This window comes from Anarhichas minor, unplaced genomic scaffold (genome assembly GCF_050575085.1).
Source record: "Anarhichas minor isolate MPS153535 unplaced genomic scaffold, ASM5057508v1 ptg000025l, whole genome shotgun sequence".
Classification (NCBI taxonomy): Eukaryota; Metazoa; Chordata; class Actinopteri; order Perciformes; family Anarhichadidae; genus Anarhichas; species Anarhichas minor.
The window spans coordinates 6,756,416-6,780,000 of NW_027466471.1; the positions used below are offsets into that span (position 1 = coordinate 6,756,416).

A 23,585-nucleotide genomic window follows, 5' to 3' on the forward strand; every position below is an offset into this window, starting at 1 on the left:
TTACTTGTACCAGCGTATTTCTACAATGTGGTATTGCTGCTTTTACAAAAGTAAAGTAGGCTACTTCTCCCACCATTGACTAACACATATAAGTAGGGAATTAAACAGAAACACATGATATAGTTGAAACACTCGGTTGTCAGTTAATTGATTAGTATTGTGAGGATTAATCACCAAACCAAAGTAACAATAAACCAGCTCAGAGTTTCCACAAAATTTTTCCCAGCGTTACGTGAAGGCAGCATTAACCCGGAGCGCTCGTCTCTCACGTGCCTCATAATGCGTCTCATCCGAGGACAGGACGCTGTAATGAGCTGAAGAAATCCTGCAGTGTTATGATGATGGTTTGTGAGCGGCTGGGAGGGTGAGCGGCTCTTCGCTTGTGTGTGGTGGTCTTAGATTAGATTATTTAGACTGTAGCTCAGTGTTATTACAGTAGTACTACATCTTTGATCCCCGGTAGTTTTAGTTTATCGGACAGTCCCCGGAGTGCGGTGGTAGCACAATGACACTGTTTTAATTTTGTGCTGGAGTAGCGAGACATGTGCGGCAGAAAGACCGCTACTCGTGTCGCCTAAAAGCAGCCGGGACCGGACATTTTTGATGAAGACAGAGGCCAGAAGAAGGAGACGCAACATGTTTGAAGCTGCGGGGATCCCCCTCATCGTGCTGGACTTTATCTGTCTCATCCTCGGTATGTGAACCGGATCCACCCCTGTCTGTTAAACCGACCCTTTAATCCGTTTTGTTTAATTATAAAGAATTACAGCTTGTTAAAGTGGACTTCCTTTATCACCAAACTCCTACAGCAACTATTCTGCTATAGACTTATTACATGAAGTTGCTGAAACAAATCAAATGCTTTGCATACACGTCACACATACACACTGGAGGCTTGAGGTTTCAGGGAACGAGGCAGGAAGATGGAAAAAAAGGGCAACAAAGTCTGCGTGTGTGTCGTCCCCCCCCCCAACCCCCCGAGCAACGCTGTATTTTTAGCTCAGTGTTTGTAGTGTAATCAGTGCACAGAGACGAGCTGCAGGGCTGCTAAATGTAACTGTACAATACTGCAGTAAAAGTGCACTAGAGAAAACCTTTGTACTGCCACAGTTCAGTTTGATAGCTGCCATAAAGATAGAGAGAGGTTTAAACACACAGAAATCTCTCCCCGTCATTCATCTGCGCTCGCTCTTCCTGCTTAGTCAGTGTCCTGTGGTCGCCTGTGCTGCTGACTGGGCACCAATCCTCACATTTTGTTGTTAAAATAAATGTGGAGGAAAGTACAATATCTCTCTTTGGAATGTAAAGTAGAACTATTATGTAGCATATAATGGTAATACTCAAGTAAGGTATGCAGTACGCAGCGTCAACAACTGTCAACTGAAACACAGACAGGTATAACATCAAAACATTAATAAGTAAAAAATAAACAATCAGACAGCGGACATTATTCATCTTTTTTGCATTTTAGGTGGAGGACGGACTCATCCCAATAAGATTAACTGCATGTTCAGATCAGCATAGTCCACGGATGTCATTCACAGCTAGTTTTAGTTTATTAAGAATTTCATAAGAAAAAGTCTGTGAAATATGCCCTGCAGTGGGTTTAAATGAGCGAGCCGAAACAAAGTTCTTTGACAGCAGTGATCATAAGAATGCCTGGTATTGCATTGCTGACTTCAGGTTTGCCAAATGTCTTTTTGTGTGTGTGAGAAGAATAACAAAAATGTCAAACCACAGCAAGTTGAAGCATGTTTTAGGTGTGCTTGGTGGTGATTCCTGGACAGATTAACACAATAACAAACCTCATCATCTGATCTCATCTTCATAGTTCTAGTATCTTAAGTCAAACATCACCTTTGCAATATACTTATGTTGTAAAGTCTTTCAATTCAGTCATTGTGCAGCTAAATAAAAACCCACAAGTCAACAGCTTCTATTACCCTAAGGTGGGAAAACGCCTATGTGATGCCAACGTTTCACGTTTCCTGTGACTAAAACTTCAAATGATAGCGTTGTGTAATAGTGGCAGTGGCTCAGACCTCTGAGTCACACCAGTATTTGCAGCTGCTTGTAAACGTGATGTGCATTTTGATGATAGAAGACAGAAGACAAACCGACAAAGAGGAGGAATTTATACAAATGATCTGCCTCTTTCTTTATTTTAACAGTTGGACTTCCATTTTTTATCCTCACCCCTCAACACAACCCTTTCAAGCGGGGTTTCTTCTGTAACGATGAGTCCATCAGATACCCCCTCAAAGAGGACACCATATCCTACCAGCTGCTGGGAGGAGTCATGATCCCCTTCACGCTCATCGTGGTAAGACAACAGTCTTCCATATGTTCTCTGACCTTGAAATGTCAGTAGGTGAGGTCACTTATTGTTTCCTCTTCTCCTCTGTTGGCAGATCGTCTGCGGCGAGTGCCTTTCTGTTTACATGTCTCGCATCAACAACCAGTCTTTGGGGACCAAGTATGCAGCGTGTGTCTACAAAGCCGTGGGGAGCTACGTGTTTGGAGCGGCTGCTAGCCAGTCTCTGACGGACATAGCCAAGTACTCCATCGGTCGTCTGCGGCCAAACTTCCTGGCTGTATGCAAACCGGTATGGAATAGCATCAACTGCAATGCTGGCGGATATATCGAGAACTTCACCTGCACCGGAGACAAGTTCCTGGTAGATGAGGCCAGGTAATGGTCCTGAACACGGCGGCACCAGCTTCTTTTTTTAGGAGGGGAAATGCATACTCAGTTTCTTTGGACTGATTTATAACATTATTAGCTTTGCGTAATAGTAGAGTCTCTCTGGGAGGAGCCTGATCATTTAAGAGTGGCCAGTCATTTGCATTACTTTGCAATACGTGTAACTACTATGGCAATCTTACGTAGTACTTAGTATAGCAATTTCATTAAGTTACAGTGTTTACAAGAGACAAATTAAAAGGAGAATCGTCAAAATGTATGCAGTTGACCGAGATATTTCCAGTCTCTTAGTCCCCAAAACTCTAAATCACACACTTTCCACAATGCAATACAATAAATTGGGATTTGAAAAAATAACTTAATTGAGCGTTTCTGGCGAATTGAAATGTCAACAGAAGTGGAACAAAAGTTGCATATAAAAGCAACTTCAAAATACTTTTAAATCTAGAATACTAGCATTATGAACATCTACTATTTATAAATGAGCCATTAAAAAGAGGTACTAAATACTATACACACCAACATTAATAATTGACTATAAAGAGTGTCTTTTCATTGGACCCTCCCTACCTGGTAGACGCCCAAACTTTAGGCTTTCTGTCAAAAATGTGTCGTCACATTAGAATCATGACATCAGTTATTTCCAGATGAAGCTCCTCTAGAGTCACAGCAGACATCACACAACTATAGTCGCTAAATCATGCTCCATGCAACTAGCAAATCCATTTCTAAATAATATTAACATGGTTAAATGACAGTGAAATAGAGTTTGATTATGATAGACCTTCGTTATGAATGAATGGAAAGTGATTTGATTAAGATGATGGTGCCTAATTTCATTCTGTATCTCTTTTGTTTATTTTTTGTAGACTGTCCTTCTACTCTGGTCATTCATCCTTCTCTATGTACTGCATGCTGTTCCTGGTAGTAAGTACATGTTATCTAACTAATGAACTATATCGCCTAAATGTGGCTTACGTTTGAGTGCTAGAAATGCAAAAAACAATGATTATTCTAATCAATACCTCTGCTTGCTCTGTGTTACTGTATATACCATTTAAATGTACACTATAAATGACTAAATGTATGTATGCCATTGTCAAAAAAGTATACTTATTACAGAATGGACTACAAAATTCTCCTTAGCAAATGCATAAGCTGCCAACACATGTACTGCAAATATTTGCTCGGACAAAATAAACAGTTTGCCTTCTGTTGGTGTGACCCCACAGCTTTCATTGTTTCTAATATTTAATCATCTCCTCTTGCTCCTGCAGCTGTACATTCAAGCTAGACTGAGGTCAGAATGGTCGAGGCTCCTGCGTCCCACCATCCAGTTCTTCCTGACCGCCACTGCTGTGTATGTGGGTCTGTCCCGGGTGTCCGACTACAAACATCACTGGAGCGACGTGCTCACTGGCCTCCTGCAGGGAGGTTTAGTGGCCACTCTCACAGTAAGCTTCATCTAAAGAACTATTAGAATAATGGCAAAGCAAGGCGTAATGTATTTTATTACATCACAACATGCAACTGAAAGTCAGTTTCTTTAAAAAGTACATTTAGAAATAAGAAAGAATAAATAATTCATTAAACAGGTAGATGTAAAGGATAAACAAGGCATTTTACACAGAAACACATTAAATACAATATAAGGGATATAAAGTCTGATGTACTTTAATTATATATTTCCGTCTTAGTTGTACAATTAGGGGCAGCTAGGGCTCAGAGGTAGAACAGGGTCGTCCTTCAGTCACAAAATTGTATACATCATTGGTATAATGTGTGTGTGAATGAGTGACAAATTACAAAGCACTTGTCCAGTACGGTAGAAGGTTGCTTTATAAGTGCGGTCTATCTACAAATACAATAATATGAATAACAGCAGAATGTTTTTTAATTATGTTGCTTGTTTTTCTGCAGGTGTTCTGTGTGGCCAACTTCTTTGAACAGCCAGTGGACCCCGTAGTGTCACAGGGGGAAGAGGCCTCACACACCAGTTTACAGGAAAATCCTCCCAATGGGAACCACTATGGCAGCACTGACTGAATCTGAGGCCTCAAAGACAATACTCTAGAGGGCCTGTACACCTTAAAATGGCCATGAAAGGAGCTAAAACAATGAACTGCAAGTGTTAAATATTAACTGCTTGTTGTTTCTGTACAATTCTTCGACATAGTTTGCCCGGTGGAGCCGACGACGCTGCAGGCTTCAGCTGCTACCTTTGGTGTGGTCGGTAAACTTTGATTAAAAGAAGAAACGTGCACGACAGAAGATATAAAGATATAAAGAAGCAGAACCTTCTGCAGAGGTTTTGGGTAAATCAAACATGATATAGTTTATGGGATGACAAAACAAAATACAGCATATTACCTGAGAAAAAGTTGCTTTTTTTTACAGTGTAAGCTTGTTGTAAATGGGGTTGCTAGTGTATATTGGTCTGACGTTGCCATCATGAATGAATGGAATTCCTTTTGCCCCGAATATAATGAGCGTCTGTGTGCGCACTGCAAGCAGGCTTGTAGAGGGCCTGGCACCTGTGAATAAGAAAACCTGGACTGTCCTTAAACTTCAAATGGAGACTGAACTCATATATATATATGTATATATATACATATATACATATATATATATGAGCTACCTGCTGTTCTGTCCCCTCCCTGGTGTTATTTCATGTATGAAAAATACAATATTGTTTTTACGGTTTGTATGAAGCGCTACTTTTTTTGTCAATGCAGCCGCTTTAAACAGTATTGTTTTGATCAGTACTGGGGAAAAAGACGTGTGACACATAAAGAGAGCTCTGTTTTGCTACTTTGTTACAAAGAAGGGAAATGACTCCTGTGTGTTTTGTCTGTGGAAAAACAAACAAAGCAGATATAATACAAGTGAGCCTTGGACAAAATGCAGCTGCAGCAGAATAGCTCATTGTATTTTTCTAATAATACTGCAGTGTGAGGTATAAGGCATCAAGGAAGAGAAACCAAGGGTGTGATCCAGTAACCAACTTCGTCTCAGAAATGCAGCCCTAAAAGACATAACACTGCTTCGGTATGTGTTGAGTTAACACGGAAAACACAAGCATGCAAATGTTGTGATATCAGTTCATTATCCCGATGGTATCAGTAAAAACAAACAGACTATCGCTGCATATTCTTGCAGGTTCTAACACAAAGAGGTCGGCTTGTCTTCACCAAAGGGAACTGTCAGCAGACAGGCGCTGATCCTTGGCTGCTAATGTCCGGGATGAAGATCTGCTTTAGAGTTTAAATCATATTACAGTGAACTAGGTTTAGTTTAACACACAGTGACAGCAGTTAACCACACTCATCAATGTCAACAATACAGGCTCCATTCAAAAACACTTTCATAGAATCAGCAGGGCTATTGGGATTCTTCTGCATTCTTCAGCATCATAATAGCAAGAGCTCTATCCTGTGCCTGAAAACTAAACAAACACCTCACATCAGCCAAAGACTGACAATCAATGTAATTAAATTCACGTTTAATTGATATGATGTTATGTTGTCCATGTACTGTTTTTTGTTCCTAATACAACCAACACTTTTTTCCTCCATACAACCCTTTGGGCATCTTTCCCATCATCCACTGGACGTCCTCACAGAAACACGACACTTTAACTAATCTACAATATATACACTCAGTTCACAACAGCTCTGTTTCCCCCTGTTCTCTCATGGGAAACGTTCCAAGTTTCAGTTCCCATTAACTCTTTAGTTATAACTGCCAGTTAAAGCCATACCTTAGCATGTCATTTTTAGGAATATGTTGATAGGAAAGTCCCTCAGAGAAACTTACCATTGTCTCTTGCTTGACTGAACTCTGCTGACCTTATTAAGCAAATTTGATTTGGAGGCCAAACAGCACTAGCGCTAGTCCCATCTAGGGAATGACATGAATGGGTGTTGTATAGATTCCTTCCCAAGCACTTCAATTTGTAAGTATGCATGCAAGCAGAACTGAGCGGGGATGTAGAAATAGGCAGTTTGAAATGCTGGGTGGGATTTCCTGGGGAAATTGCAAAAAACAGTTAAAAAATAAAAAGAGCCCATTTATAAGCATTAGGGAATAGTCTGCTATATCACTAACAAAGGGAATTTGAAGACTATTGCGAAATCATTATACAAATATTTCACAAATACTGGATCATGACACCAAGTTCGTTTTGTCCATTGTGAAACTGCTCGCGTCGCTGTAGCATCACTTCTACCTCCCTCACGTCTGAAATCTGATGTGTGTTGCTCCACAGAGCTCTCACTTGTTGTCACGCTGACCTCGACAATAGCCTGTTTTGAAAGCAGCTCCATTCACTCTCACATGTCTCACTTTATCTTGCCAGGCAGTGATGCCACTGGAGAAACAAGCGACTGAGAATACAGTGGCAGCTTTTAAAGAATTGACACTGAAACATCATGAATTGAATTCCCCTCACACTACACTTACTTTTCCAGCCCACTTTTCTTGAGAGAATGACTACTCAAATAACCTCACCTAACAGGAGTCTATTAACAGTTTAAAAAAATTTCACATGGAGTAACCCAGAGAGAACAAACCACTCGACTGTTTCACTCATCTTGTTACTGTTTGAGAGGAGACAAAAAAAAAAAGAGAAGTACAACATTGGGAAAGGTGTGAATAGCAGGTTGGACAGCGTGATACGGTTTCACTTTAAATTGTTGTGTACAGCGAAGAACATACAGGCTGTTACACAAGAACACTGCACCTGATGCCTCATGACAAATGTGCATGGTGGCAATAAAGTCACGCCCAACACTGTCAGCCAGTTTGCTTTCTTTAATAAACCTTTAAGTTTCCCATTTCATCTGTAACAATTGGTGCGTTGTTGTATATAACAGATCAAATTAAGGAGCAAGTGAGTAAAATGGGAGAGAACGGCTTTGCTGCACCATCACGCTTATATGCGATGGCGAATGACATGTTTATAAAAAAGATAAAAGCATTAAAAAAACAAAACACTGAATACCAAACAGTGGGCCCCTCTATCAACTAGGTTTGAATGCAGTCCACCATCAGTGAGAGTTGTTAAAATAAGCTTTGGAAGGAGAAACATTGAGTCTGTTGAGAGGCTCTGTCTACCGAGTGGCGTCTATGGCCACCTACTGGACATGGATGATACAAAGGAGCTACACTATTTGCTTTACAAGTGTCAAGTTAAATGCTTAGAAATAGAGCAATTAATATATACATCTTCTCAGTGATATACAAAACCTTCTCTGGTCACAGCATCTGTTTTATAGGAGGGTACATTTTTATCTTTGGGCCAGACAAAAAAACAAGCAATTTTAAGCACTTTTGGACTAAAAACATGCTGCAATAGATAAAGTACTGTGATGATCAGTTGATAAAGGTCATCGTTGGTTGCCCACTGCTCCCAATAGGCTAAGGATGGGTAGACTGCAGGTCAAATGTAATCCATGTATCTAATGTAAATGATTATAAAGTTTATGTTGCAACACTTAAGCCTACAACTTTAACAGAAACACACCAAGAGTCCTCACTCCATTTCAAATGCAATGTAAAATAAATGTGCTTTGCGAGTTACGGAACGTACTTAAAGTTTGATAGGCCAGACTTGCCACAAGATATAACACAGGACAATACAAGATGGATTTGATGTGTGACAGCATCACTCAATTTATTTCCATGGTATTAAACATTTCAGCCACAGTTGAGAGACGGGGCTTACAGTCCTTCCATCCTCTGAAACAGTGAGGAGCAAAAACCGTGAAGTCTAAACATTTGCCCTCTTAAATATAATGCTCTTATGAACAACTCGTAACAGTAAACAGAATTCAAGACTGTGGTGTTTGGATTGTTATGCATGTTACGTTTTTCTTTTGGTACACTGAAATATTAGGCAAACTAATCCAAAAGTACATTAAATGCGTTTAAAGAAACGTATTGTGTGTTTGTTCTTCCCACACAAGTCATTACTCCTCTGCCACTGGTGAAATCTGCTCACAGGGAACCAACCTAAAACACTAAACTTACTGCTCACAATCAGAAGAATTTTACACCACGGTAGGGTTGTAAAATTTTATTTGGAGAAATCTGTACATGGAGGTTTCGGCCTTCAGTGTGTTCACATATAGAAGCATATTGGGGACACAGACAGGTAGCTCACTGAAGATCAATGGAGGCGCGATCCATTACTCAAAACTGGACAGGAAGTCGAGTACAATCTTCTTCAGTTTAATATCTGATGCCTCTGTGATCATGCCCTCAACCCTGAAACAGAAAAAAGGTCAATTTAGCACTTTTTAGAAAACTGCAAATACCCACTTTCATTGATCAAACATATTGCGACAAAGGACTACTTCTCACCTGATAGAGGTAAGCAGGTCCTGGTGCTGGCCGAGGACGTGCTGCAGGAAAGCCTTCTCGAACCGTGTGATCTTGCTGGGCTCCATCTTGTCCAAGTGACCTCTGACACCGGCGTAGATGACCGTTACCTGCTCCTCAATGGCCATGGGACCTGGAGGGGGAAAAACTGTTTTGTTTGGAAGACGTACAATACCAGCATAGCATTTATATTCTACTTCTTGGAGGACAGAAATAGGAAAGTTGGACAGTTGACACTCACAGTACTGTCCCTGCTTGAGCAATTCAGTGAGCCTGACACCCCTGCTAAGGAGCTGCTGGGTGGCAGCGTCGAGGTCAGAGCCGAACTGGGCGAAGGCAGCCACCTCACGGTACTGGGCCAGCTCCAGCTTCATGGTACCGGCCACCTACAGGATAGAAATAAGATGATTTATAATGCTGGAGATCACAGCCTCCATTTGATGAAATGCAGAATTTGTTTTTATAAAAAAATAACTGTTTAACAATTTACTGTGAAACCAAATACGAAAGAAATGGAGCCGAAGTGTCTGAATTTAAAAATGAAACCCACCTGCTTCATGGCTTTGGTCTGGGCAGCAGAGCCTACTCTGGACACAGACAGACCCACGTTGATAGCTGGGCGGATACCCTTGTAGAACAGCTCAGTCTCCAAGAAGATCTACAGCGAACACATCACAATAGAAGAGCATTGTAACGTAGAGTGTTTCATGTACGGGCCAAAGCCCAACCTATAATATTAATGACATCTTTGGACGAACCTGTCCGTCTGTGATGGAGATGACATTGGTGGGGATGTAGGCAGACACGTCACCGGCCTGGGTCTCAATGACGGGCAGGGCAGTGAGGGAGCCGCCGCCGAAATTGTCGTTCATCTTGGCAGCTCTCTCCAGCAGACGGGAATGCAGGTAGAACACATCACCGGGGTAAGCCTCACGACCGGGAGGACGACGCAGCAGCAGAGACATCTGACGGTAGGCAACAGCCTGAGAGGAAAAAAAATGAAGATTTACCATGGCTGCACTCGGGAATACTGGTTCAATTTCTAATATTCATCCCGGAGATATTTTCCAAAATGTGATTTCAAGCTATGACAGTTTCATTTTACAACAGCGATCTGCATCCTCACCTGCTTGGACAGATCATCATAGATGATCAGGGCATGCTTGCCGTTGTCTCTGAAATACTCTCCCATGGAGCAGCCAGAGTATGGGGCCAGGTACTGCAGAGGAGCAGCATCAGAGGCGGTGGCAGAGACCACAATGGTGTACTTCATGGCATCAGCATCAGTGAGCCTCTTCACCAGCTGGGCAACAGTGGACCTCTTCTGGCCAATGGCGACGTAGATGCAGTACAGCTTCTTCTTCTCGTCAGTTCCCTCGTTGAAGCGCTTCTGGTTGATGATTGCGTCGATGGCAATGGCAGTTTTGCTAGAGAATGAAAATCAATTTAAAAAGCATACTTAGCAACTTTAAAATTGCATAGGCTTTAGCTCCCTTTAATCCATGGAATGCTTGCATGGCCAAAGACGCATAAAAATGTTTGTCAAAGTATTTACCCGGTCTGCCTGTCACCAATGATCAGCTCACGCTGGCCTCTGCCAATGGGCACCAGGCTGTCCACAGCCTTGATTCCAGTCTGCATGGGCTCCCTCACAGAGATACGAGGGATGATACCAGGAGCCTTCAGACCCACACGCCTACGGATGCTGTTGCCCAGAGGACCCTGAGGTCAAAATAAATATGCATTTTAAAAGCTGAACCCACATATCAAGGTACCGACAAGTGTGCAAATAAAGATATTTAAAAAAAAATATAAGGTAAACAAGCAACAATTCTAATGCGTTACTTTAACTTGGATCAAATTGGTAACTGGAGTTTTAAGCATTGTTGGTGTTTAGATAGTTGTACAACACCAAGTCAACCAATTAGACTGGAAAAAACAGGGAAATTTGATCTTGCTTTAACAGATGCCAGTTAGGACAAACTGGTCTGGCAGATCAAAACTTAAGCTCAATCTACAGTAATTTGATTTTCTACTTAAAACATAAAGTATAGTGGCTCAGGTCACCTTTCCATCGATGGCATTTCCCAGAGCGTCCACCACACGGCCGAGCAGCTCCAGACCAACAGGGACATCCACGATGGCACCGGTCCTCTTCACGATGTCACCCTCCTTGATCAGTTTGTCATTACCGAACACCACAACACCAACGTTGTCGGGCTCCAAGTTCAGAGACATGCCCTGAAGGGAAAATTATTGTTTTACACTGGTGGCTTTGTCATATAAATAAAAGGTATGAATGAAGCTAAACTGAAGGTGTTGGCTAGTCAAGGTTTTGGAGCATTTCAGTTTAGGAAAAAGGTACACAATGTTCTTTGGCTTTTGTTAATTCAAGATGACTGCACTGTGGGGGAATACACATCTGTTGGGTAAGTGTAGCTTTAAAAATCAGTGCGTTTAGAGCTCAACCTGGAAACAAAACATTGTTTTATAATGTATTTTTATAGATACCTTCAGTCCGGAGGAGAACTCCACCATCTCTTCTGCCTGGACATTTCTCAGCCCATACACTCTGGCAATACCGTCACCAATGGACAGCACGCGTCCGGTCTCCTCCAGGTTGGCAGAGGTGTTAGCTCCCAAGATCTTGTCCTCCAGGATTGAAGACACCTCGGCAGTGCCTGTGTAAAACAAGACATTATAGGATCTCGCTCAGCAACAATGAAAAACACTTTCTGATTAGACAGTCATGTTCATTTTAAAATGATACAACAAAGTGTTGGATTATCCCAGATTAATTATAAAAAATATCAAATTTAGGGGAAATGAACCTCTCAACTAGATGAAATTTAGGCATTTGGTTATAACACTGTGATATCTCTTAATTAATTACAATTAAATCAAAGAGTTTTGAGTATTTCTAGTATCAAGATTACAGACAAAATAATCCACCACTAGTTTATGATAAATATTGTACAGGCTAACACAAATATAACAATATTGATTACAAGTCAAAGATACTGATGTTGCTTGTTTCTTCTACACACGTGTATATTTATCTAAAGCTTCATAACAGTACACATGAATACTGATGAGTATGTTTGTCCAGAAATTTCAGACAAACATGTAAACCTGTAGAATGCTATTCTGTTCGTTTGACCCAGTAACTACAAAGACAAGCTCTTTACACACAGTATGATCAATGACCTTCATTAATCACCTTTGGGAGACGACCTAAAGCACAGAGGATAAAGTATCTGTCATGTTGTTTTTGTCTCACCTGTCTTCTGCAGCAATGGTCTGTGTGTGTGGAGGTGGTTGACCCCAACGCAGGCGGCCGGAAGAGCCTTGGACACCTGAACAGACGTATTTAATTAATTGCAAATAAAAAGGTTTCCCGCACATATTGCAGCGACAGTTAAAATGTGCACTTTAAAAGCTGAGCTGGAGTAGCGCTGCGCAGCGGAGACGACGTGCGCTGTCAGGCTTCCTGACCTTCAAAGCGTGGCTGAATGAGCCGTTAGCCGATGGCTAGCGGTAGCATTGCGTGCTAACTTTAGCGCCGCTTGCTACAGGACGGAGAATGTCGTCTCACAAGGGCAACTTCGACAAACATACGTAATGCAACAATTTGAAGGCAACTGACGCGAGTCGTTATACAAGATAACTTAGCTGCGTTTAAGGCCGCATTAATAAGTCGATAAGTCAGCTAGCGGCCTTAACGTTACCCTTCACACCCAGAAGGTTCACACAGATATTAGATTAACTTGCTGCAACAGTCCCATCAGATGTAGATATTATGATTGAAATACTTACATATCCAGCCCTTCTCGGCAGGCTCCTGGCCAAAGCTGCTGCAACTCTCACGGATAACATTTTGTTGGGTTGACCTGTCCTCCACCACTAGCGGCTTCGACCTGGCTGTGAGTAAGAGAGAGTGTAATGGCTGAATGGACTCTTCTTCTATTTATGTGACACTGACGTTGCGTTCTCTGCTTTCCTGCTTGACTCTGCCCCCTGCCGTCACGGGGATGGTAGTGGACGCAACACGCCCCCCCACAACTTTACTTTGGACGAAGCTGGTCGACTATTTTACAATATAGAGCGCATATCGTTTAAGTAAAATGACGAGTATCCTATACCGCTCTTTAAAAACAATATGTTACAAGTAAAGGTCTTACATTCAAGAGTTCACTTAAGTAAAGGTACAAGTACTTTTTGGGCAGAGTGGTCCCTTAAACTTATACTTTAACATAGTTTAATAATAATATATATCACTCTGTGTTGCATGTCTTGTTAGTACTTGACAATGTAGTATAAGAGTATCCTGAATCCTGATACTACTTATATTAATATTCTCATTTCTTTTATTGTTTCTGCACGCATTGTAAAGGGTCAATATTGCATAACTTTGTAAATTAAATCTTAAATCTGTTTTTAGGTTTACTTTGTAACATCTGGCTTGGGACTACGGATGAAAAATAGCCTCTTGGCTAACTCTGGCGCATTTACAGCAATGTTTCTATTGATGTGCACTGTCCCTTATCAAATAAACCAATAAATAAAATATCATGTGTTATGTGTCAGATAAATGTAATGGATTAAGAATATAATACTCCCTCTTAAATGTAGTGAAGTTGAAATGTAAAGTAGCATAACATTTAAATGGTTACTCGAAATTGTACGTTAGTACAGTACTTGAGTAAATGTACTTAATTAATTTCCTACACTGTGTATGTAAATGATGGACAAAACATTAAGTTAATGTTAATTTAGGAGCTGAGAGAGGGGGTCTAATGACACGCTGTTACGTTGCACCCTGGGAAATGTAGGAGCCAGCGTTTTTGTAGCTTAACCTTGAGCTCTTAGATACAGTTTGTGGTTTGATCAGGATACAAGTCAGAGTCTTAATCAGCCTAATTGACCAGGTTTGAGTACACACACCAGGCCATTTTACTCGGGTTATTTTGCTCTCATTGTACATTCTTAGATAACATGGATACAGATGTTAAATGTTCTGTGAATGGTTTTCTCCAAAAACATTAAACAACAGCTGATTTAATATTATTTTTTTAATCAAGATCAGTTGACAAGGCTTGATAGGTTTAACCGAGAGAAACCTCCAGCTTTGGTGTGAAGCGCCGCAACATCGCCCTCTTTAGCCCGGGACATCTAACGACATGTCTGCTTTTGTCAACGAGAACCGAGCGAGTCAGACAGTCGTTGGGTTTTGCCTGTGGTGCTAGTCAGCAACAACCAGCCGCATGAATGTAGATCCGCATGGGCTACTACTACTCTTTCTCTACAAATAACCCAGCGGAATCATAAGATAAGGATCCCAGGATGGTCTTAGTGCATGTCGGATATCTGGTTCTTCCTGTATTCGGCTCAGTAAGAAACAGAGGTACGGTATTAATATTCATATCGATCCAAAACATGTGCCCTGTTTATCTTAATATTCACTGCAGCTGTTGGCTAGCTAGCTCGAGTTTAGCCGTCGGGTTAGCTCGCTTTAGCTAGCTTAAAACTAACGTCAAATTATTCGCGAAAAAACGCCGGTAACGTGATTTGTATTCACAGCACATTATTACAAACCACCGAATTATGTTGTTTTTCTGGCGACATTTCGTGTAAATCATGAAAAATACCGCCGCTAAAGATAAGCTAACTGTCTCGTTGGCACCGGCTATGTACTGGAACGGAAACATTCCTCACAAAGGATTTCACATCCACGGGGCGTGCTGTCCAAAACAGCAGATATGTCGCATAGACAATCGTGATAGACAATGTAACTATGATACATATTTAACTGGTGCGATTTGTTATTTCAGTAACATTACGATGTATTGTAATTTCCCCCGAGGCGCTACCGTGTATTTGCACCGTAAAAACACCGCAAAATAGACGTAGCCTTTCCAGCCAGTCAGCTTATCTGTGCCTGGATGATGTCATTTGAAGATCATCTGCTTTTGCTCGCGCTCGCTCTTGTTCCAGCGTGATTTCAGTAATTATTATCCGTGTCAGTTGGCCAATGGACTAATCGATACATGGCCGATGGCCCGAGGAGCGTGGACTTCCGAGCCATTAAAGTATCAGTCGCCTTTTTTTATATTTGCTAATTGGCAATTCAGCAGCTGTTTGTTTGAAGCTGCCGAATTGCAAAAAAAAAGACCCAAGTAACGTGATGTGGTCCCAGTTAAAAAATGGTAAAGCTACAGTGTAACATTAATTTCATAACAGTGGCATCAATGATTTCATTGTGCTTTTATTTCTGTTCTTATTTCCCTGTTTCATAGTATGGAGGCTGCCTCTACATTCTGCATTTATCAGATCTTTGTCGTCCCCCCCATTGTGTAGCTAATGATCATCTGCTGCTGTGTGGTGTGGCGTGGCCTCTGCCTGTTCTCTGCATTTAGCTGTATTGTGAATCCCTTCTTCATTTCCTCTTTCCATCAGAAGACGACATTGGTATTAAAAAGCACCCCCCTCCCAAGATGTATTCAGTCATAGACTTTCCATGTTAAGCAGACTAAAACAATAGCTAACACCTAGATCAGAGCACCTTTTTTTTGTCTTTCTTTCTGTCAAATTGCTGTAGCACTGAGTGAACATTTTAGCTCCTTTTTTAGAAATCAGTTGAATGTCATTGTGTACTTCCCATCCAGTCTTGATAGACAACATGCTGTAAATTCCTGTAAAGTGGATACATTTTGCATGATCTTAAATACTGCACTGCATTGTTGAACACCAGAATTTGGCTCATCTTCCTTCTCTTCACACAAGGTGCAATGTACATGATTAAAGTGACCTGTAATTTAAAAAAATAGCATGCAAATTGGAACCATATGCATGCCATTTTTTATTGTTAAAACACAGCATTCCATCCAATGCTGTCATGTGATCACTTAAAATTGATTGAAGGTACACTGCACCTGCACACAACAACCTGCCATAACTGTCTCCATTTTTGTGTAATCCTTTTTGTTCCCTTTGCAAATTCCAAGCTTCGAATCACACTGAATTGTCAGGGCTGCTTGCCCCTTACGGGCAAATGAAACTCTAAACATTTACGGAAGCAAAAACATGCTCACTGGTGGTTCATCACTTCCCAATTTCCCCCCACTAACATAAGGCCAAAATGCTATCCATTTCACAGGGATGCCTATTTTCCTGCACTGCTAAAGAGATCCTCTATTAGTAATAACGTCTTTTATTGTTTGGTTGTGGTCTCTCTTTACCTTTTGTTCTGGTAATAGTACTTTCAATGCATGGTCACATTTATGATTCATAATTTTTTGTTTTTGTTTTTCTACATTGACTAGTGAAAATCCAATGTAATCTTTCTGTAGTAAAGATGTACCCTGCTGTACTGAAATCATGTGCTGTAGCCAACACGTCTGCTCATTGGATGCCGCTTTTGTTCTTTTTAACCCTATATGGAGCATGGTGGGCCTTGCCTTCAGTCTATGTTGTTTATTTTTGTTGCATGAATTTATACTATTATAAAAAAGAAAAAAAAAACACAAATTCCACATATACTAATATTTTTCAATAAAGAATATAGTGTTTTTCCTAACCTTCAGTGTGCTTCTTGCTGATTTCCATTTATTGTCCTTGTCCCTACCTGCCCCCCCTCCACCCTCCACCCACCTCCTCGCCCGCTGTGACAAAGATAGACAATTTCCACGCTTCCTCCATCACAGGGCCTGAATGAGTCTATCTGCTGTCATTCATGGTGATCGTTTTCACTGAGGCGCTTGAAAACGCAGTGTTAGTCTAGACTTGAGCCTTTGACCCGCAGCAGCAAGGTCATCTCTTGTCTGCCCGGCAACACTGACGACCTGAAAATATTGCTGGAAGGTCACACTGCTTCTCTTTTGCTGGGTGTGTTTTTAAACTCCTACTGCGTTTTTCAAGCGTACTCTTAGTAAATGCAATGTAGACTTTGCCTATTTCCTCATGATTTTCTAAAATATTTTCACTGTTTACTTTAGAATTCGTCATCTCTTTTACGCTGTCAAAGCAGATTCAATTCAAACCGTGCTGGAATTTTACTGCACAATTTCTAAATGTCTAAACTCTGTAAATTCACTGCTTCATTTTCTGCCAGATGGACATAACGGAGCACAGTGAATCCTGCCAGGATTTCCTCAAAAGTTCTAAAAAGCGAAATTTATTATTGCAATTTCTCAGCCCGTGCATAATCAAAAAAGTATTTTTTTAATGTAAGCACATTATTAAAACCACATTGCACCACAGCACAAGTTCGTCTGCATTTTTCTCCCTGTTGAGTCTCCACAGCAGTCCGCTCGCTGCAGTTGCCAAATAGCTGTGGCTGGAGAGGGTTGAAAAAGCATTTACGCTATTTCCTCTCAACTCCGGAATGTTCATATGAGAGAATATGTAGGGCGACGCTGTATGTGTAAGGATACAGAAGGTTTCAGTGAAGTACAGATGTAAAATAATGTTTGGTTTTATTCACAAGAAGGAAGGTATTGTTCTTTAGTGCTCAATAGAGACGTGGCTCCCTAAACAGTTTGTGTATCTTATAGACAGGCAGGTGCTAAAGGTTTTACTCAGGCTGCTCTGACCCACTGTCAGCTGCAGAATTTACAAGAACCGAGCCACGTTGAAGACCGTACACTGGTAGATTTCATCTGTTCTGATCCAGTTCGCTTGTCTGTGAATCGGAAGACCAGGAGTCGATCCAGCGGTCGGAAATGCGATTAAAGAAATGAAAAGCTCGCGTATTGTGTGCAGGACCAAAAATGGTCGTCGTGTTCATGGTACTTGTGGTAACCGTCATTTCCCCACCCCCACAGAAGTATTTTTCACCCTAGGTAAGAGGTAGGGCTTCATTAACATGCTATATCACACACACAGTGACACCACATTTCACCCACAATTAATGCCATCTAATCTCTCCCTTCAGGTGCCTTACAACTTCTCCTTATCCTCCACAGGATCCCATTTCAACCGGCAACAGCAGCAGCAGCAGCAGCACAGCCATGCTACCTCTTGCCGGCACTTCCAGTTAGGTCCTCAGGCCCCGCTGCCCATGGACTTCCCCATGCCCCACCCAGGGCAGCCGCAGTCAGGCATTAACCCCCACCTGGCCCCCCCCGGCCACCAGCATGGCCCTCCGCTCCACCCGCCCCTCAACGCCCTGCCAGCCCCCCAGTTCCAGGACATCCCCGCCCCTCCCTTCCTACCTCAGGCATTACACCAGCAATACCTCCTCCAGCAGCAGATCCTCGAGGCCCAGCACCGACACATCCTGCCACCCTCCAGGTATCCACACAGGCTTTCTGGGGAATTTAAAAGTACAGGATAAAATGAAAGACACAATTATTATGTTTACAGTAAGATCCTAGGATTTATAAAACATGCTTGGTTATGTGTCTTAGTCGACGCACCCCAGAGAGAGTTCCTCACCAGCCCCACAGACTGCGGCCCAGCTATGAGTTTGCTCCCCCTCTTCATGTCCCTGCTCAGCCTGTGGTGCAGCAGCCCCGCTACCTGGCTGAGGGCACAGACTGGTGAGCAATACCTCTAATATATATAATACAGTATGCAGCAGCAAACAGTCTCGCCTATTTTTTTATTTGTTTGAAAATTCATTTTCATGATGTAACTTTAGATTTCAAACCAACAAAGTCTTATACAAAACAACATCATATTCATTTTCACACAGATTGTTCAATGTGGTGTCGAGAAAAAAAAAAGCAAGTCTCACTGTGCATTTCACCAAATGTAACATGACTAGTTTCTTATAGACAGTACGCAGCGCTACAGAGGCAAACAATATCAGCGACTTTGTTTTTGTCAGAAAAAAAGCAGTTATGATGATGTAGGTTTAGATTTCAGACTAACAGAAATTGCACTACATTTTACACAATTTATTTCTGGACCAACGATACTTGAGACATCCCTTTTTTTGTCAGCTTTTCTTAGTTTGACTGCACCTGACCATATCTGGGTCATGAAAAGATGAAAGGGCTTTCAGACCAAGTTTAAAAGACACTAACATTGGCAATAAACATTGTACCTGTCTTTACAAGGAGCTCTATAGGGCAAAAGAGCAGTAGAGTTACCCACAGCAGCTGGAGAAAGCTGAAGCTCAAACGTGTAGTTATGCGTAATCTACTTTTATCAAAAGATAATTAGCCACAAACACGGTGAAATAATGACTTGAGTTCCACTGGCTGACTTGTTTTTTTTGGTTTCTGTTCAGGGATCTAAGTGTCGATGCTGGGTTGCCCCCCCACCAGTATCACATCCACCCGCTGCCGCAGCACTATCAGCACTACTTGACCTCTCCCAGGATGCACCATTTCCCCAGAAACAACGCCTCAACACAAGTGGTGAGCTCCTTCTGCCTCAGTACGATCAATCATGTTAGTCTCGAACTCCCAGCGACTCTCCTCTGGGTGTCTGAGAATAATCTCCAAACCCAGCAACCGGGGATGCTCCACTTTTCCCTGCTGCATGCTGCAGAGCTGCTGCAGAGCTGATGCGAGCTTCTTTTAACTGTCATCTTCCAGGTTGTCCATGAGATCAGAAACTACCCATATCCCCAGCTGCACTTGCTGGCTCTGCAGAGTCTCAACCCCTCCCGCCACGCGTCTGCCGTTAGAGAGAGCTACGAGGTTCGTACCCACAGCTTCCTCCTCCTCCTCAGCAGACGCACCAGTCTACACTCATTTATCATTGTTGTCTCTGTGACCAATGCTCTAGACAGGCTTGAGTGTATAACTGATTTAGTCCGACTTCCAGATGCCTCGAATGGTCCAACTGCCTTTAATCTCATGACGTTTTTCATTTCAAACAAGATGCAATTGTTTTCTGAGAGCCTCTTTCCTGTTCCTTGAAGCACCAATTTAATTTCATCATTCCACACTTGCATGTCTTTTGCATTTGAATGTGTTTTTTGTTTTTGTTTATCTCGGCAGGCAAATACAGAAATGCCTTTTGTTCAGACTTTAAACTTGAACCTGAAATAATTCAAAGACATGTGCATATGTTGTTTCCTCTCTAGGAGCTTTTGCAGCTGGAGGACAGGCTGGGCAGTGTAAACCGGGGAGCAGTCCAAACCACCATAGAGAGATTCACCTTCCCCCATAAGTACAAGAAGGTAAAAAAAAAAAAAAAAGGAAAAAGGGTCCGCCTTTTACCTGCTAGCTGGGTGAGGAAACCTTTTGATGTGGTCTGGTACGGACGGACCAAGGCATTGGGCTGAAGGACGGGGATGGAAGCGCCGGGTCGAAAGGATCAAAGAGTGTCAACGAGAGGGGAAAAGAGGGGTCGCGACTCTCATAAAAGTTCAAAGGTCAAACTAATTTCAGTTAGCAGATTAGGAAGACGGGTCTGCAGTGTGCACAATTCAAGGCGAGGGATGAGTCATCCAGCTGTCTGCAGATACGCGCGTGGAATGAATTTTAAAAACCGTCTACACTGACTGTGACCCAAATACTCTGTCAGATTATTTGGTACATTGTGAGTGAGAAGAAGTAATTGAGTCTTTTCCATCTGATGTCTATTTTTTTTTTTTCTGGGATGCACGATAAGGGGACTCTTTTCTTCGTCTGGGCTGACTGAGAAACACCCTTGGCATAAATATATCAGCTCCTAACACACAGCTGCACGAAGCACTTTAATAATTAAAGTCTCTCTCTCTCTCTCTCTCTCTCTCTCTCTCTCTCTGTCTCTGTCTCTGTCTCTGTCTCTGTCTCTCTCTCTCTCTCTCTCTCTCTCTCTCTCTCTCTGTCTCTGTCTCTCTGTCTGTGTGTGTGCAGAGAATACCCCAGGACCTGAAGATGTGTCTGGATGATGAGGAGCTGGACACCGATGAGAAGTGCACCATCTGTTTGTCAATGCTGGAGGATAGCGAGGACGTCAGGTACAACTATGCGATCAACTTTTGCAAGGAGGAAATGCTGGTTATGCAGATGTTCAGATGTCCTCAGTTACATACAGCTGATAGCAAATCTAAAGTACTAGTATGGCAATGACAGAGAGTCCAGCACCTTAATCAAGATTGAAATATCTTAATAACTATCGAATTGATTGCCTTGCCATTTTTTATTCATAGGATAGGATGAATGTTAATCCTGGAGACAGACGTTATAAAAATGTCTAATTTACCCAGACAACATTTGCTTATTTATATCTATTTGCAATGCCTTCCTTCTGAATGGATACACAGTTTATAATCCTGAATCGGTTCTGCCACGCGAGTTCAAAGCATCAGGTTTCGAAATCCGATCACAGGACTTCCTACAGTACCTCATCTTGAAAATACCGCCTGAAGGCAACATTAGCATTTCACACAACTTTAGGATGAGTGTCCAGTGTGGTGATCTCTCTCTCAGTGGAGAAGTTACACAGGAAGTTATTTTACTCTGGGAAAATTAAAAAAGGGGAAAGAAGAACAGGACATTTCATCCAATGTCTGAAAAAAAAGGTAAATTGATATGACTAAACTAAATATCTTCAGACTATTGATCTGATAACACAAGCAATAGATGTTTAGCTTAGTCAAAACAACAAATCCTCACATCAGAGAAGCTGGACTCAGAGATGTTTTTGACATTTTTGATACAAAAAAATGACAAATGATTACTTGATTGTCAAAATACTTTGATTATTTTTTCTGTTGATCAAAGCAGAAGAGTATCGAAGACACAAAAAATCATTATTAAGGTAATAGTGGTGTGACATAGATCAAGATCCAATTAAGCGTCATTGAAATACAAATGATTATTTTACCCATCGTATCATAATCTAAAAGGTTGCTTTGATAACAAAAGACTTGTGCAAAGTGAAGCTTTCCAGTAACAATGATGTATGTCCAAATTTGATGATTTAGATTTTCTTATTTATTTAGATAATCTGAAGAATTGTTTTTCCAGATAATCTGAACATTTTCCTACTTTGAGATTAATAAACTATGAAAAAACCTGTTGAAATATCAGAAAAGTGCACCGTCACAAAGCTGAAAACACATCTGTTTATCTTTCCTCACGAGTAAAGTTGACATTTCAGAGATTAACTACTTTTCAAAGGGCAGCGTTTGAATGTTGCAGAACATTTCCTTGAAGTGGATTCCTGCATTTATGTTAAATCCTGACCGTGTCTCATCTGTGTCCGTAGGAGATTACCCTGCATGCACCTCTTCCACCAGGGGTGTGTGGACCAGTGGCTGGCCACCAGCAGGAAGTGCCCCATCTGCAGAGTGGACATTGAGACCCAACTGACCCCCGACAGTTGATAGCTCCTGTTCGACTCCCGCAGCTTTCGATCTGGTCTTGTTAATTCTTCATCGCGTCCCTCCGGGGGACGCTCTGCCAAACGCCCCTCTCTTCTCCTCTGCATCACCCAACGAGCCTGCCTTCTGAGACAGCTGTGACAGAGGGATCAACAAAGCACACTCACCTACAACACAGCGAGCGATGGGGGGTTTGATGCATAGATAGGTGGCTGGACTGAAGGTTGGTTTGAATGGACTTGCTGGATGTAAAAGGTAGGAGCGGACATATATATATGGACAGATGTGCTGAGACTTCACACACAGATTCTGTCAGATTGTGTACACTGTGTGCATTTCTCCGTACAGCCATCACGAGAGGACACTCTGACTACCAACCTCCCCAGCTCAGTGTGGCGTATTAAGGCCATTTCTCTGCCACTACAGCTAAACACCCCCCCCCCCCCCTCCCCCCGGCCTGTGAAAAAAATCCTTTAAGCTGCACTCTGCCCAAGCTCTCAGCACATCTGTACAGAACATAATCAAATGATTAGCATGAGGTTGTTTGGTGTGAACTCTCGTAGCTGAACGCTTGTGGTGTAATGGAGTATAGTACTGAATAAGTATTTACAGAGTAACAGTGTTGTGTAGCAAGCAAAAGCCTTTTGAGAAATATGTTTGTGAAAAATGAACCTACAGAGAGGTCAAATAAGAGAACTGTCAGCGTGTTGATTAATCATAGACAATGAGGAAAGAGCTAGTTGTGTAAAAAAAGGCCAAAAATCCCTCTTTCTTGTCTAACATGGTTTTGGATTTACAGTTAGATGCCATCAGAGTTGATGCAAAAACCCACTAACTGCAGGCATGGCTTCCAGTGATCTGTGTAGTGTTGTAGTCGGGCCTCTATTATCTAGAGCAGAGGCCTCAGATGTGCATGCTGTATGGCAGGCTTGGGCTGTGTCGTTAATATTGTGGAGCAGTAGAAACAGGGACTGTGTGTCTGTGCATGTGAACCGTATACTATGACTCTGACGATCCCACTCATTCATAGAGGAGGACAAAAATGCACCTAACACCCCCCCCCCCCACCCCACACACACTCATCCCGAGTAGACCAAGTTGCCCTTAGACACCGATCTTAGACCAATGTAGCACTTCTCTCCTGATGTTTGGAGGTTAGGACTCAAAGAGCTGCCAGCAGATCCGTGTCTAACTGCAACTCCTCTCTGTTGCCTCGCTCATGGCATGATCATA

At 42.0% G+C, this 23,585-nt stretch overlaps 3 protein-coding genes across 4 annotated transcripts in view; 2 read left to right on the plus strand and 1 right to left on the minus strand.

Moving 5' to 3' along the window:
* The first annotated feature begins 346 nt into the window (after positions 1-346).
* LOC142957378 (phospholipid phosphatase 1-like) lies at positions 347-6,217 on the plus strand. Its single transcript, XM_076099168.1, has 6 exons — positions 347-694; positions 2,172-2,323; positions 2,412-2,692; positions 3,574-3,631; positions 3,982-4,158; positions 4,625-6,217. The coding sequence occupies exons 1-6, from the start codon at positions 604-606 to the stop codon at positions 4,748-4,750; spliced, it is 885 nt and encodes a 294-aa protein (XP_075955283.1). The 5' UTR covers positions 347-603; the 3' UTR covers positions 4,751-6,217.
* Positions 6,218-8,765: 2,548 nt separating this feature from the next.
* Positions 8,766-13,058, minus strand: LOC142957502 (ATP synthase F(1) complex subunit alpha, mitochondrial-like). Its single transcript, XM_076099379.1, has 11 exons — positions 12,902-13,058; positions 12,366-12,441; positions 11,597-11,766; positions 11,153-11,326; positions 10,641-10,807; positions 10,212-10,512; positions 9,844-10,068; positions 9,636-9,743; positions 9,327-9,471; positions 9,068-9,218; positions 8,766-8,971 (listed from the first exon to the last, which is right to left on the minus strand). The coding sequence occupies exons 1-11, from the start codon at positions 12,959-12,961 to the stop codon at positions 8,893-8,895; spliced, it is 1,656 nt and encodes a 551-aa protein (XP_075955494.1). The 5' UTR covers positions 12,962-13,058; the 3' UTR covers positions 8,766-8,892.
* Positions 13,059-14,157: 1,099 nt separating this feature from the next.
* Positions 14,158-23,585, plus strand: part of ark2cb (arkadia (RNF111) C-terminal like ring finger ubiquitin ligase 2Cb) — an 11,785-nt gene continuing 2,357 nt past the window's right edge. The window contains exons 1-8 of one of the 2 annotated variants that reach the window (XM_076099142.1): positions 14,171-14,489; positions 18,049-18,376; positions 18,493-18,624; positions 19,320-19,449; positions 19,630-19,734; positions 20,124-20,219; positions 20,881-20,984; positions 22,238-23,585. The exon at positions 22,238-23,585 is cut by the window's right edge and continues 2,357 nt beyond it. In XM_076099142.1, the coding sequence (XP_075955257.1) occupies positions 14,429-14,489; positions 18,049-18,376; positions 18,493-18,624; positions 19,320-19,449; positions 19,630-19,734; positions 20,124-20,219; positions 20,881-20,984; positions 22,238-22,355 (1,074 nt within the window). In that variant the 5' untranslated portion in view covers positions 14,171-14,428 and the 3' untranslated portion in view covers positions 22,356-23,585. Of the gene's footprint in view, positions 14,490-15,381; positions 16,662-18,048; positions 18,377-18,492; positions 18,625-19,319; positions 19,450-19,629; positions 19,735-20,123; positions 20,220-20,880; positions 20,985-22,237 lie in introns of those variants that run through there. The other variant, XR_012956106.1, reaches the window with a different exon arrangement.

Excerpts from the sequence above, each read along its gene's own strand:
- LOC142957502 (XM_076099379.1), bottom strand. The coding sequence starts at position 12,961 with ATGTTATCCGTGAGAGTTGCAGCAGCTTTGGCCAGGAGCCTGCCGAGA. Across the intron at positions 11,767-12,365 it reads ACCATTGCTGCAGAAGACAG|GCACTGCCGAGGTGTCTTCA; the intron begins GTGAGACAAAAA and ends TGTTTTACACAG. Across the intron at positions 10,808-11,152 it reads GAAATGCCATCGATGGAAAG|GGTCCTCTGGGCAACAGCAT; the intron begins GTGACCTGAGCC and ends TTTTGACCTCAG.
- LOC142957378 (XM_076099168.1), top strand. The coding sequence starts at position 604 with ATGAAGACAGAGGCCAGAAGAAGGAGACGCAACATGTTTGAAGCTGCG. Across the intron at positions 2,324-2,411 it reads TCCCCTTCACGCTCATCGTG|ATCGTCTGCGGCGAGTGCCT; the intron begins GTAAGACAACAG and ends CTCTGTTGGCAG. Across the intron at positions 2,693-3,573 it reads TTCCTGGTAGATGAGGCCAG|ACTGTCCTTCTACTCTGGTC; the intron begins GTAATGGTCCTG and ends TATTTTTTGTAG.